The sequence below is a fragment of the Motacilla alba genome, chromosome Z (genome assembly GCF_015832195.1).
Source record: "Motacilla alba alba isolate MOTALB_02 chromosome Z, Motacilla_alba_V1.0_pri, whole genome shotgun sequence".
In the NCBI taxonomy this organism is placed as follows: domain Eukaryota; kingdom Metazoa; phylum Chordata; class Aves; order Passeriformes; family Motacillidae; genus Motacilla; species Motacilla alba.
This window is the reverse complement of record NC_052046.1, coordinates 32965994-32978315: the sequence shown is the minus strand read 5'-3', so window position 1 is coordinate 32978315 and position 12322 is coordinate 32965994. Positions and strand designations below refer to the sequence as shown.

The following is a 12322-nucleotide window of genomic DNA, read 5'->3' as shown; positions in this document are numbered from 1 at the left end:
GCTATCCCTAAAGATAAATAACATGCACATATATATTCCAAGATAACAATGGAAACAGGGGATCACAATTTCTTGGAATAGCAATAGTGCAAAGTATTAAATCCAGACTGATTTAGGAGACAATATCACTGTAGCTTCAGAGGTAAGAGGGTATACTCGTTTTATTATAATTGATGACCAAATTCTGGGGATGTTAGCTTAGCCAGTGTTCCCAGTAAATAATATGTAAGGACTCTTCAGTGTCTAGTTAGACATCTGGGGACCCCAAATACCTCCTTATGGAATCAGGGAGCACAGTAACTGCAGAGGGAATAGGCTGAGGCACTGGGCTCTGCAGGAGTATCTCTCCTTGCATGTTTTTTAATTTCTCCGGTTTTGGTTGGTTTTTTTTTTCAAATAACACAAGAATGACTATGCTACAAAGCAGGACATAAAATGGCTTAACTAAGTGAAAAAGAGATGAACAATTCAAAGTTTATATTGGGTTTCTTACTATATGTCTATATAACATGATCTACCCCAGAAAAAAACCCACACAACCAAAAACCAACCTGCACACACTTTACCATACCACTACAGAAATTTTTTATTCAGTTATTTTTACAGCTGCTCCTAAGATGTTCCAGGAAATAATAGATTTCTTTCATATAACACAGAAAAGTGCCTACAACAGAGAATATTAGATTATTTTCTCAACTTCATCTTTTGATTCATGGTTTGTTTTGATCCCCACCTTGACAGAGATTTTGGCTTGACAGCATATCAGAAGAATCAGTAGGTGTCTCACGCATTAATTGATTTGCCCATCCAGGTCCATAAATGTAGGACAGTACCATATGGAAATGCAGATCCATTTTCAGGCAGCATTGCAAAAGAAGTCTATAGAAGAACTCACGTCATTAATTCTGACATGGTTTCTTCAGACCAGGAAAGCCCAAACAACACAAGTTCCATACTGCACATAGGAATTTTCTACACTGGCAACCACGGATTTTTTTGGGCAGGTGAAATCAGTGAGAGAATAACTGAGATTGTAAGACCTGTGAAGACCTCAGGAAGTAAAATGAAAGCAAATTACTTTTTATAGCTCTGTAGGAAACTTTTGTGACTGTCCTAAGTATTCTGTTTAGCTCAGGAAGTCATACTGGATTAAAAAAAAAATTCTGTAATTAGGAAGAGATTTAAAGCAAAGATTGCATTTTGAAGCCATTAATACCAGGTCTTTGTGGACCACTTTCCTTTCTACCTATGGAAAGAATTGCTTTGTTTTTTCCCTTTTAAGGGAAACTCTGAGCTAATCCTCTTGTGAAGATTTGATGGAACATTTGTAATTTCCACACATTTCCTTCTTCCAAATATAAAGGATTTTACCCCTGAATGGAGACTTGGACTCAGCTCAGAATATTTTTCTATACTCCTCTGTATTTGTCATCTGAGCTGCTTTGGTTCAAAGAGCTGAAAGATGTGAAAACTGGAAAAAATGATGTTATTGTTTTGATTTTATGTCTTCTGTTAATAAATGGCTCCAAACACTATGATGGCTTGGAATAACTTCTATCTAGAACTCCTCTTTGTTGCTTGATGACTGGAAGAACTCATAAAAAGAGAATGGAAGATGATACAGATTTCTTTGGTTTCAAACCTTTGAAGATATAAGTCTTGATAAGTACTTGTCTAAGAGAGTTTCTGCACTGCTCTTCTTGCAGAATATCAATCATTCCAGTCTTTCTTAGGTTGGGGAAATAGTATTACCAGATGAGGCTGCTTTATTTCATCAATAAAGTTCTCAAAAAAAAGAAGATTGCATGACCAGCTCGTGCCCGTGGAAGCTGAGGGAAGGCTGGGAAACACATAAGAGCCCTCAGTGTTTTGACCGTTCAGGTCATCCATCATGATACAATCATACCTCTTCTGTCTCTAGAACAGTGTTCATTAACCCTGGGAGAAGTATTGGTGGAAATCCAGGAAGGCCAGCTCAACTGCCCAGGTTGCAGTTATTCCTACATAACAGCTATGTTACATACATTTCAAAGAATTAGATAGCAAACTTGACTCCCATCTGTTGACGTTTAATGTCTTCAGGATATTCTTAACTTCTTTCAGGATTTTCAGAGGTGTTGCATACAGTGAATTCTCCTGCTATGAATAAGGGCCCTCTTGAAAAGCTGCCCCATGGATGCACTTTGTACCGTCCTTGGATTTTTCAGAAGGATGACAACTGCAAAACAAGGCAAGAGTCTTCCTCTACCATCCATTCTGGCTCCTGAGCATGAGCTTCTGAACACGGTCCATTGCATTTATCAAAACCTCTTGTGACCTGAGGCCTGCAGCCCAAAGAGCCATGCAGAAGCTGCTCCTTCAAGCAGAAAATAGATTATTTCACTGCCTCAGTAAATTGCAACAGGGTTCCACATGAGACATATCTCTGTAGAACAGGGAGAAAAGGCTGCTGCTGCTGCACTGAAACTAATCTGAAGCCTAAAAAACAGGCTGCTGAAGGGTATTTTTTTTAATTTAACTCCAGCTGAAACAAGCAAAGAAACTACTCAGGAGCCAGATAAGAATAATTTCAATTACTTCCTATGGATGTAGTCTGTGAGACAACAGGGATACTTGCTGAAGTGATAATGCTTTTGTCATGAAAGTCACAACTAGACAATTTCTGTGGGAGTAAGCAGCCTGCTGACTCACATAACAACTCCTTTCTTTCCAAATGAGAGATAAAACTTTTATCAAGTACTGGGTGAGAAGAGAAAAGAACTGAAACATGGGTATTCTGTGGCTACTACCTCTACTTCCTGGTGTGTGTGTTTGTGTGTTTGCGGTTGTGGTTTTTTGTTTTTTTTCCTACTGAATTATGGAGAAAATATATTTAATTATATTACTCATTATAGGAGTCAGCTGCTAATTCTGTCTTCTAGGGAAATGCCCTATGTTTATTTTTCTCCTTTAGGTCAGATGCTAGTATTTTTCAGCAAATAGGCCAAGTACAACCAGGTACACTGACATATCCAGGGAACATTGTCAGGCTATAAAATTATGAAAATGGTAAATGTTATAATGATCAGTTTAGTGTTGTATTTTTGACAGTATAAATGTAAAAGCATGAAAATATTGCAAAGGGAAAATGTAAACATAAAGACAGAGTTCACTTCCCTGTTACTGTCATGGACAAACAAGATTCAACATGGGGAATTTAACTTAATTCATGGTTTATTAGCATAAATACTTCATTACTGATTCAGGTAATGGGAAACAAGGAAGGATAGACATTTAAAACACCTATCATCCCCTTTTCCAAGCTCAACTTCTCTCCCAGATTCACCTGCACACCTAGCTCCTCTTCACCATTCTCAGGCTTCACTTCAGACACCTCTCTTGCCCTCTTGTCATTGCTGCAGGTTACCTCCAGTCTTTTCAGTGAGCCAACATACAGCACAGATCAGGGTTCATGTGGAGCACTTTCTCCCTGTTGCACTTTTCTTCCCACCCTTTCCTGTTCTCTAGGGTTGGGTCTTTGACTTGCTACATTCCAATCAGGATATCACTGGCTCTGGGCTTGTCCATGGGCTGCAGCCCTTTCAAGGGATGCACCTGTTCTACCATGGGTACTCCAGGGACCATTTGGGAGTATGCCTTCTCCACCTTGGTGCACCTCCAGCTCCTCTGGCCTTGCTGTTCCCTCTGATTGTCACTCTTCTGTTTCCTTTGTCTCTCTGGCATTTTCTGCTCTTTTTAGGTATGTTTTCACAGAATGACCAGTGGGGCTTAGCTGTGTCCTGCAGTGGGTCTGCTTCAGAGAGTTCTGTCTAGCAAAGGGAAACCCCTCACTCATTCTCACTGAGACCACTCTGCAGCTCCCCTGCTAGCAGAGTATTGTAATTTATGCCAAATACAATTAGCTACACGTTTATCACCATAAAATGATATGGTGTCCTTGAAACATGGGGTTATTAGAAGTCATTTTCACGGACTGTGATAGCTGACATCTTGATCACATATCTGTGCCGGAACAATGTCAGGTCAGTGCTGATAGTTTCTAAGAGTTTTATGAGGATACTGACATGTTAAGCCACAGTAACTGTATCTACAATTAAAGCAAGCAACTAGAATAATTTGTGTTTCAAAATAATAGGATCTTTACAGAATATTTAATTAAAACATACCAAAATATTAAAACAAGTTCATATGAAGAAATATAGAACAGAAGATATTTCCTGAGTAGCCCTTGTAGGTTTTGGTGACTTTCCAAGACCAAAAAAAAATTCCTTGCATTTACTGTCTCTACTGTTCCTCCCAACATCAACACCCAGCACTGTAACCTGTAGATAAAAGCATGCTATATGAGCAGAAATGATGATCTGTAATGATGTGACTGCCAGATATGCAAAGTGAAAAGGGACTGGATTTCTTCATACATATCCTTTTCAGCTGCCACTCCCTTCATGTATGTCCACAGCAAACTGCCACAAAAAGAACAGCTGAAAAACTGAGCTGCTAAAGGTGAAGGGACAAATACTTGAGAGCAGGAAATAGTGGCAAAATAAGGTAGAAATCCAACTTTAAAATGTCATATATAAGAAGAAAAAAATAGACACTTCTAATAAACTGAAGATGAATTAGGATCAATCCTAATTACAATCAATCCTAATTAAGATCAATCCCTCTTGCTAACAATGAAACACTTACTCCTTCAGCTGCTTAGTCAGCTTGACAACCTGAGAGGCCAGTGACATACACGTCTCCACAACTACTAAGTAGCGGGAACACATGGTGTGCCCGTGTCGCTCAGCACTTTGAGAGGGTTTCTCTCCCACATGGTTTTGCATGGTGACATTTGCTCCATATTCAACCAATGTCTGTAAAAACATAAAAGGGAACAGTGATATCTGTAAGTGTAAATCTCTGCTGTGACCTCTGATCAGCACAAGAATGGTTGACAAAAAGCACTCCTGAATAAAATGCTTGAAAAGCATTAGTCTAAGCCAGTAATTTTTAAAATTCAGTCACTGACAAATCTGTTTGCAGCTTGAATATAAACCACATACCAATAAAATCTACCACTCAGGTGCAAAAGTAACACAGAAGAGTGAGCTGCAGTTCAGAAAAGCTATAAAGAGACTATATTTTATATGTTATTCCTTCCTCTCCCCTTGAAGTTCTACTAAATTAATTTGTTTTCGGTTCATTCATTTGTACAGCATAGCATCACTTGTAGCATTCATACAGTGAGTGGGACTACCAAATGAAAACAGAGGACTTTTGTCTGGCAACCTATTGATTCTCTCCTGCACCACAGCAATAAACTTTTGCAGATGTACCTATCTACGCATTACAGAACATTGTGATAACTTTACACATGGCAGACCTAGAAAACAAGACACAAGACATCTGTTCTAGATGGCATCTGGGTCCAGAGCAGCAGCAGCATGAACACATTGCTAGCCGGTTTATAGTGGATAGTGATACGCTGTAATAGCTTACTAGGTCTTTTCTTGGGATCTCCACACTGCAAGGTATTTCAACACACCCTTAGAATCTCATTTTAGTAATGTCATTGCTACAGTGTTTGCTGACTACTTTTGTTGTTTAACTCTCCATTTTCTACCACAGAAGAATCCCTATGTTTAAAACACACCATAGGGAAGTCTCAGTGTCCTGACTCCTTAACTAAGTAATGCTTATATGAAGGATAGGGCAGATACTTTAGGTCAGATAGGCCCAAATTTCTTATTGCAGATAAAGAATCTAGTTGGATCTATCAATCTAGTTGGAATTTAGGGGGCTTTAGGTCACTGTGGCTTTTTAATGCTGGGAGAATCTCATTGCCTTGCACTTGCTTGGTTAGTCACTATTTTCTTTTGAAGACATACTGAAATATGTGTTGACATTTAGTCTTCAAGAAAAATAAGATCTTATACTCTGATGTATATCCCTGTGTTACTCACAGTACCAGCAGAGAAGCCTAGGTTGTAAGCATGGCATTTGAGTTATTCTGAGAATAGAATAAAGAGTGTTCTTTGTGCAAAGAAAGTTCTGTCTGGCTGACCTCAAGACATCCAATAACTGAAGCAAGACTTGAGACCAAGTCTTCCCTCTTTATGATCTGTTTGTCATAATCAGAGTTAGCAGCTATTTGCATTGATGGAATAGGTAAAATAGGACCTAAATATTCTCAGCAATGCTTTGATATGCATTGATACCAACCGCTCGGAAAACTTGTGATCCTGTACAGCCAGAAACTATAGCACCATTAATTTTATGCATACACATGCAGAAGAGGAATTGCATGGCTGAGCTCTTGGTTGACTTATCCAAGCAGAGTTGGTAAACCACTGAGGGTTGGAGTGACTTGGCTGACCACAAGCAGCAGACACAGAGACCTCGACATCTGCTAAGATAGAAATGGAATGGGTGGTCTGTCTGATCGGCTAAAACCATACAGCAAGGAAAGTTACGAACTCTTGCACTGCATCTCATATCAATAGGTTGGGCTTAATTTGTCAAAAAAGAAAACAAAGGAGAGTTACAACCTTGCAGAAAGTAATCATATAGTTTGAAACATGATAGGAGTACCATATGCTCATAAATACAGTGAGTAAGTGGGCCAGAGAATCACTGACAGCCTGTGATTTTTCATTTTTCATGCTGCTGTCTATAGTTTCTCTATTTTCTTTATCACTTCTTTCCTCTTACCAAATTATTCACAGTACATTATTTTAAATTAGACTGTAAGCTTACTGGGTACAGAGCTTATTTTGTTTCACAGCCCAAAATATCAACTACACTTAAGACTGTGAGGTGTTAGTGAAGTGATATTACTGACATTGCGTATTTTTATCACCACTAGATATCTTCATAACTTACTTCTTATGGCCTCACTTCAACAAAAAGCACTTGTTGAATTGCATATTTACCTAAAATAAAATAATCTTTAGAATTATAAGCCATTTATTAAAGTTTGTTCTTAACAGGGAAAGCAGGGCTAGTCTCTTCTTTATTGAGTTTTATCCATGAAAACAGCCTGCAGATGTCACCACTCTGTTTAAAGTAATCTGTATCCATTTCTCCTTCAAATGCACTGCACATCTTGATGAGGTACTGTTGAGATAGCAACCCTAAACACACACTCCATAGAAACCCTAAGCACACCCTCTACCACAACAGTCCCCCCCACCAACAAATCATAAACATTTCTGCTATCCATTTTTTCTAACTGATCCTAGCAATTGGCTACAATACAATAGTAAACCCCTAGATTCAACATGGATGTGATGGTTTGTTTATTTCATTCTCGTATGAGTTTTTACAGGATCCAGTCCTCAAGTCCTTAAGAAAAAAGACATGTTCCCTCAGCAAGAAAATGCAGAGATGGTCATGTCCTCCAAATCTATTTGACTGCCTTCTTCTCAAGTCTATTCACTCAGCTCAATCGATTTTTCCTTTTTTTATTATGTGATACTCTCAAACTGGCTTCAACAGAGTTATGTCCTCTGGGTGATCAAATATATAATGTAATAATAATAATAATAGTAATAGTAATAATAGTAATAACAATAACAATAACAACAACAACAACAACAATAACAATAATAATAATAATAATAATAATAATAATAGCTCTGCAGCTGTAGATCCAACATAACAGTGTGCACAAATATACTTAGCTCTCTGGAGAGGTTAGCTAATGAAAATTAACTCTCCTATTTCTTTTAGGGCTGAACTAATACGAATGTTATGAATTTGCAGTGGCCTGAAGAGTGATGCGGATTGGTTCATGTGCGGTTACAGGAATAACATGTTTACTGATACATATCTGAGTCCTTGGAGAATTATTGGTCCTTCTTAGACATGTTTTCCTCCCTAACTTGACTTAATAACTTTAATTTTTATTTCTTCCCTTTCTGCCAAGAGGTTATTTATTTTTTTTAATCTGTTCTTCTGCAATTACTCATTTATTTATTAAATACCACTCTGCAATTTCCTGGAATAATTTTATTATTATTTCTTCGCCAAAAAGCTTTTGCTCAAAGTGCCGACAATACAAACACTGAAATGTACTCCTGTGACTAATGGTTCTAGTAAATTTGATGGACAGAGGGTACATCTGCAATTAACACAAAGTTAAGTTGCTTCACCTTCAATAATTTACCAGAAGCACTGATCAGCCAGGGAGGTTCCAGTGACTGGAAGCTGCCAAACTTGGCACCCATATATAACAAGGGTTTGAAGAAGGAAGGATTCAGGGAAGAATTGGCCTGTCACCTTGATCTCAGTGCCAGGCACGTTCATAGAGCAGATATCTTGACCATCCTCATGCAAAAAGTACACGACAACCAGAGGAATCTCACCCATAGCATGGTTTTGTGAAAGGCAGGTTCTGCTTGACCAACCTGATCTCATTCTATGACAAAGTGACCTGCCTAATGGACGAGGAAAAGGTTGTGGATGTGTTTACCCAGATTTTAGTAAAGCCTTTGATCTGGTTTCCCACAGTGTTCTCCTGGAGAATCTGGCTGCCTATGGTGTTCACTGAGTGAAAAACTGGCTGAGTTCTGAGAGGTCTGAGAGCAGTGGTGAGTGTATTTAACTCCAGATTGTGGCTGGTCAGTGGTGGTGTCCCCCAGGGCTCAGGGCTGGGGCCAGTCCTGTTAAATATAATCAACAACATGGACAAGGGGATCAAGTGCATCATCAGTAAAGTCACAGATATGTCAAGTTGGGCAGGAGTGTTGATCTGCTGGAGGGCAGGAAAGCACTCCAGAGAGATCTGCACAGACTAGATCAAAGGGCAACTAGATGAGATTCAGCTGCACTTGGACCACCTCAAGCAGCACAACGGGCTTGGAGCAGAGTGACTGGAAAGCTGCCTGGCAGAAAAGCACCTAGACGTGATGGTTGACAGCGGTTGAACAAGAGCCAACTGTGCCCAGGTGGCCAAGAAGGCCAAGGGCATCCTGGCCTGTGTTCACAATAGTGTGGCTGCAGGGCAGTGACCATACCTCTGTAGTGGGCACTGGTGAGGCCACACCTTAAGCCCTGTGACCAGCTCTGGGCCCCTCACAACAAGGAGGACATTGAGGTGCTGGAGCAAATCCAGGGAAGTGCAGCAGAGCTGGGAAAGAGTCTGGAGCAAAAGCCCTGTGAGACTGAGGGAGCTGGGGTTGTTTAGCCTGGAGAAAAGGGCACTGAGGTGGGACACTGCTCTCTACAATTGCCTGATAAGAGGTTATAAACATGAAGGAATTGGCCTTTTCTTGCAGGTAACAAGTTAATGGGATGAGAAGAAGTAGCTTCAAGTTGTGCCAGGAGAAGTTTAGATCAGCTATTAGGAAAAAAATTTTCACAGAAAGGGTTGTTAAGCACTGGAACAGATTGACCAGTTGAAGTGGTGGAGTCATTGTTCCTGGAAGTGGACAAAAAGACCAATGTAGATATGGCATTTGAAGACATGCTTTAATGGTGAACATGGTGGTGGTGCTAGTTTGGTCAGACTTTGAGGTCTTTTCCAGCCTTAACGATCCAATGGTTCTATGACACTGTGACCTGCCATCCAGTTCAACTCCATGACTTTTTTGGTACATCTGCACTGAACACAGGTATCCAAACTAGTTTATTCTGGCTCCTGTAAGTACTGTAGATATGTATGCCTTCTCAGCTGGACAAATTACCATCTTTAGCACTTCTATAAACAGAACTATATTGTTTTCAGTGGCCAAGATGATTTACTGAAAATTAATTAGAAATCAGCATCACTCTTCATTGTCTAGCACAGATGCATTCCAGGATGGTAAGTCTGAGAAGAATGGTTTATTCAAGGTGTAAATCGTTCAACAAACCTATCTTTTATACTTCCCCTGAGCTGGATAGCTACAACTATCCTTTTTCAATGGAAAAATAAACAGAAGGAAAATATCAGAGGAATGAGAAAAGTATGCATATCTGCACTGGCTGCCCTTTTGTAACACAAAAACATACACACTAGCTGCTTATATAGAAACAATATAATCATGCTTTCATCTTGCAATACAAGTTAGTTTAGGCTTACAACAGCATACTCAAGAACAGAATCAAAACCTGGAGCTTTACAGTGTTTTAGTCTGACTCTTACTGGTTTAAAGTTCTTCTGACATATTTTAATGGATCAATAATTGTTCCCACTTAGATTTTTGATTTTTTTTTTTTTTTTTTGTCACTCAAGCTTGAAGTTTAGAGGTTTCTGCTATAGCTATCGCTCTACCTGTATGCATCCTAGATAGCCATGTTGAGCAGCTACGTGAACAGCAGTATTTCCATCCTGGTCAACTTCATCCAGCGAAATCCCTTGTTCTTGCATAAACTGAAGAAGCCACAGAAGGATTTTCTCCTAAGGGCAAAGAAATGTTACAAAAGATAAGAAATAATGAAAAGGAATACTGGTGCTGTCATCTATTATATATATATATATATATATATATATATATATACACTATCCAATAATTCCTTGTTTTCAGTCTCTCTTAACTTTATAGGCTTAGTGCATCATGGAACTCTGGTTTTGGGAGTTTTGGTTTTCTTCCCCCCCCCCCCCCGCCCACCCCCAAGGAAAAAAGCTGAAATACTTTATTTTATAAAAAGAAATAATAGGAAAAATACAAGTACTGTAATGCATTCTGAGAAATTGTACATGAAGCTTGTGCAAGCCTCTGGGTTGGTGATGAAACCTGAGGAAGAATAACCCCCATATATCAAGTTGAAAATCACATTGAGAAATTTGGTCAGACTTCATAAAAGCTTCTTTAGAAAATTAAAATAGGATTATGCTCAGATCGCAGAGCTGAGCAGTTAGATTCTTCAATTCTATAATCATTCCCCATCTCTGCATGGTTGTGCTAAAGAAGAAGCAACACAACTAAAACCAGAAAATAAAGCTACCCTAAGAACTCAATGTATTGACTCATGGACCATTTGTATGCCCTGCATGTTGGGAAGAATGGGGAGACTTGGACTGCAAAAACTTGTCACTGAAGGTCTGGAAGCCAAAACTGAAGTAGAGACTTTTTTTTTTTTTAGTACCATTTTTTTGGTGTGTATGTAGGTGCAATACACATTTACATTTATTCAGGTATTCTTTTCTAACAGTGGAAAGTTACATATGTGCACTAAGCTTTTTTGATGTCTTATTTTCCCCAGGGAGTTTATTTGGAAAAATAATTATTATCTCTATGAACTCTTCATGCCACTCCAGATTAAATTTCATTTTGCCATAATGAAAACAATGCATATTGAAAATCTAGAATAAATCTATAGATTACATAGAAAAGTGGGGTCCATTAAAGATGACTACAGCTGCTTTCCCAGTTTTTCTATCTGAAAAGGTGAAAAGACTAAATTACTTCCTAGCATAAAACTTTTTTAGTTATATGTGTATTTTTTAATATCTTGCATTAATATCTATCATGTTATACCAACTTAAGAGCTCCAGTTCAAGGGGGCTTTGTGGATTCTAGTGTTGCTGAGGCAAAAGCTGATCCACAGACTTAACCTGCAGCTCCTCAGTAGCTTCAGTGACACATAAGTACGTAACCACCCAAAATCAGAAATGTGGAAAACAAAGTAGACCTAAATAAAAGAGTACTGAAAGCACATATAGGACTCTGAGCAGTAATTAGTAGAAAAGATAAAGAATAAAAATGAAGAAAGAAAATTCTAAAAAGTTTGGATGTAAACCTGCATTTTTTGTGTAAAAGTACTACAGAAATTTTAATCTTTTAATCTCAATGAAAAGAAGAGGATGCTTCTAGAGCTACTCCAGGATGATTCTGCCCATTCATGCATCTGGGTCTCTGCTTACTGCTTCAGATGGCTACTCTGTCTGATGCTTATCTTCTTCATATCTTCACTTTAGCAGCAATTTTGTTCTTACTACAGGGTGAAGGCATAAGTATTTTGACTTCTCCTTGACTGACTGACAGCCAGCATGAAGAGATGACTACAGATCATATATCCCTTTAAAAATACTTTTGAGCATTTCTCAATATGCCAGTAGCGTTGGCCAGCAAGGAAGAAGGATTATACTACTCCTACGAATTGCCCCTATGTTTTAATAATTAAAAGAAAAATATTTTAGCAAAACTTATCTGCAGAATTGGAAGACAACTATGGCTTTGAAATCATATATTTCTTTGGAGCGTAGTAGGGACCAGAATGTTAAGCATGTTCTGTAATTTTATGATTACAATCAGCATGGAGCAAATTATGCTTTCTAGTCATTTATCTTATCAACAAGGAAATCAAGTGGCTGGGTGGCCCTATTCAATAATCTGTACTTGGGACTACCTGT

The 12322-nt window shown here is 38.7% G+C and overlaps 1 protein-coding gene across 5 annotated transcripts in view; it reads right to left on the bottom strand.

Moving 5' to 3' along the window:
- Positions 1-12322, bottom strand: part of LOC119695508 (synuclein alpha interacting protein) — an 88506-nt gene that overhangs the window by 12149 nt on the left and 64035 nt on the right. For all 5 annotated transcript variants that reach the window (XM_038124172.1, XM_038124171.1, XM_038124173.1 and 2 more), the window contains 2 exons: positions 10241-10366; positions 4690-4859 (listed from right to left, as the gene is read on the bottom strand). In XM_038124172.1, coding sequence (XP_037980100.1) covers positions 4690-4859; positions 10241-10366 — 296 coding nt within the window. The remainder of the gene's footprint in view (positions 1-4689; positions 4860-10240; positions 10367-12322) is intronic.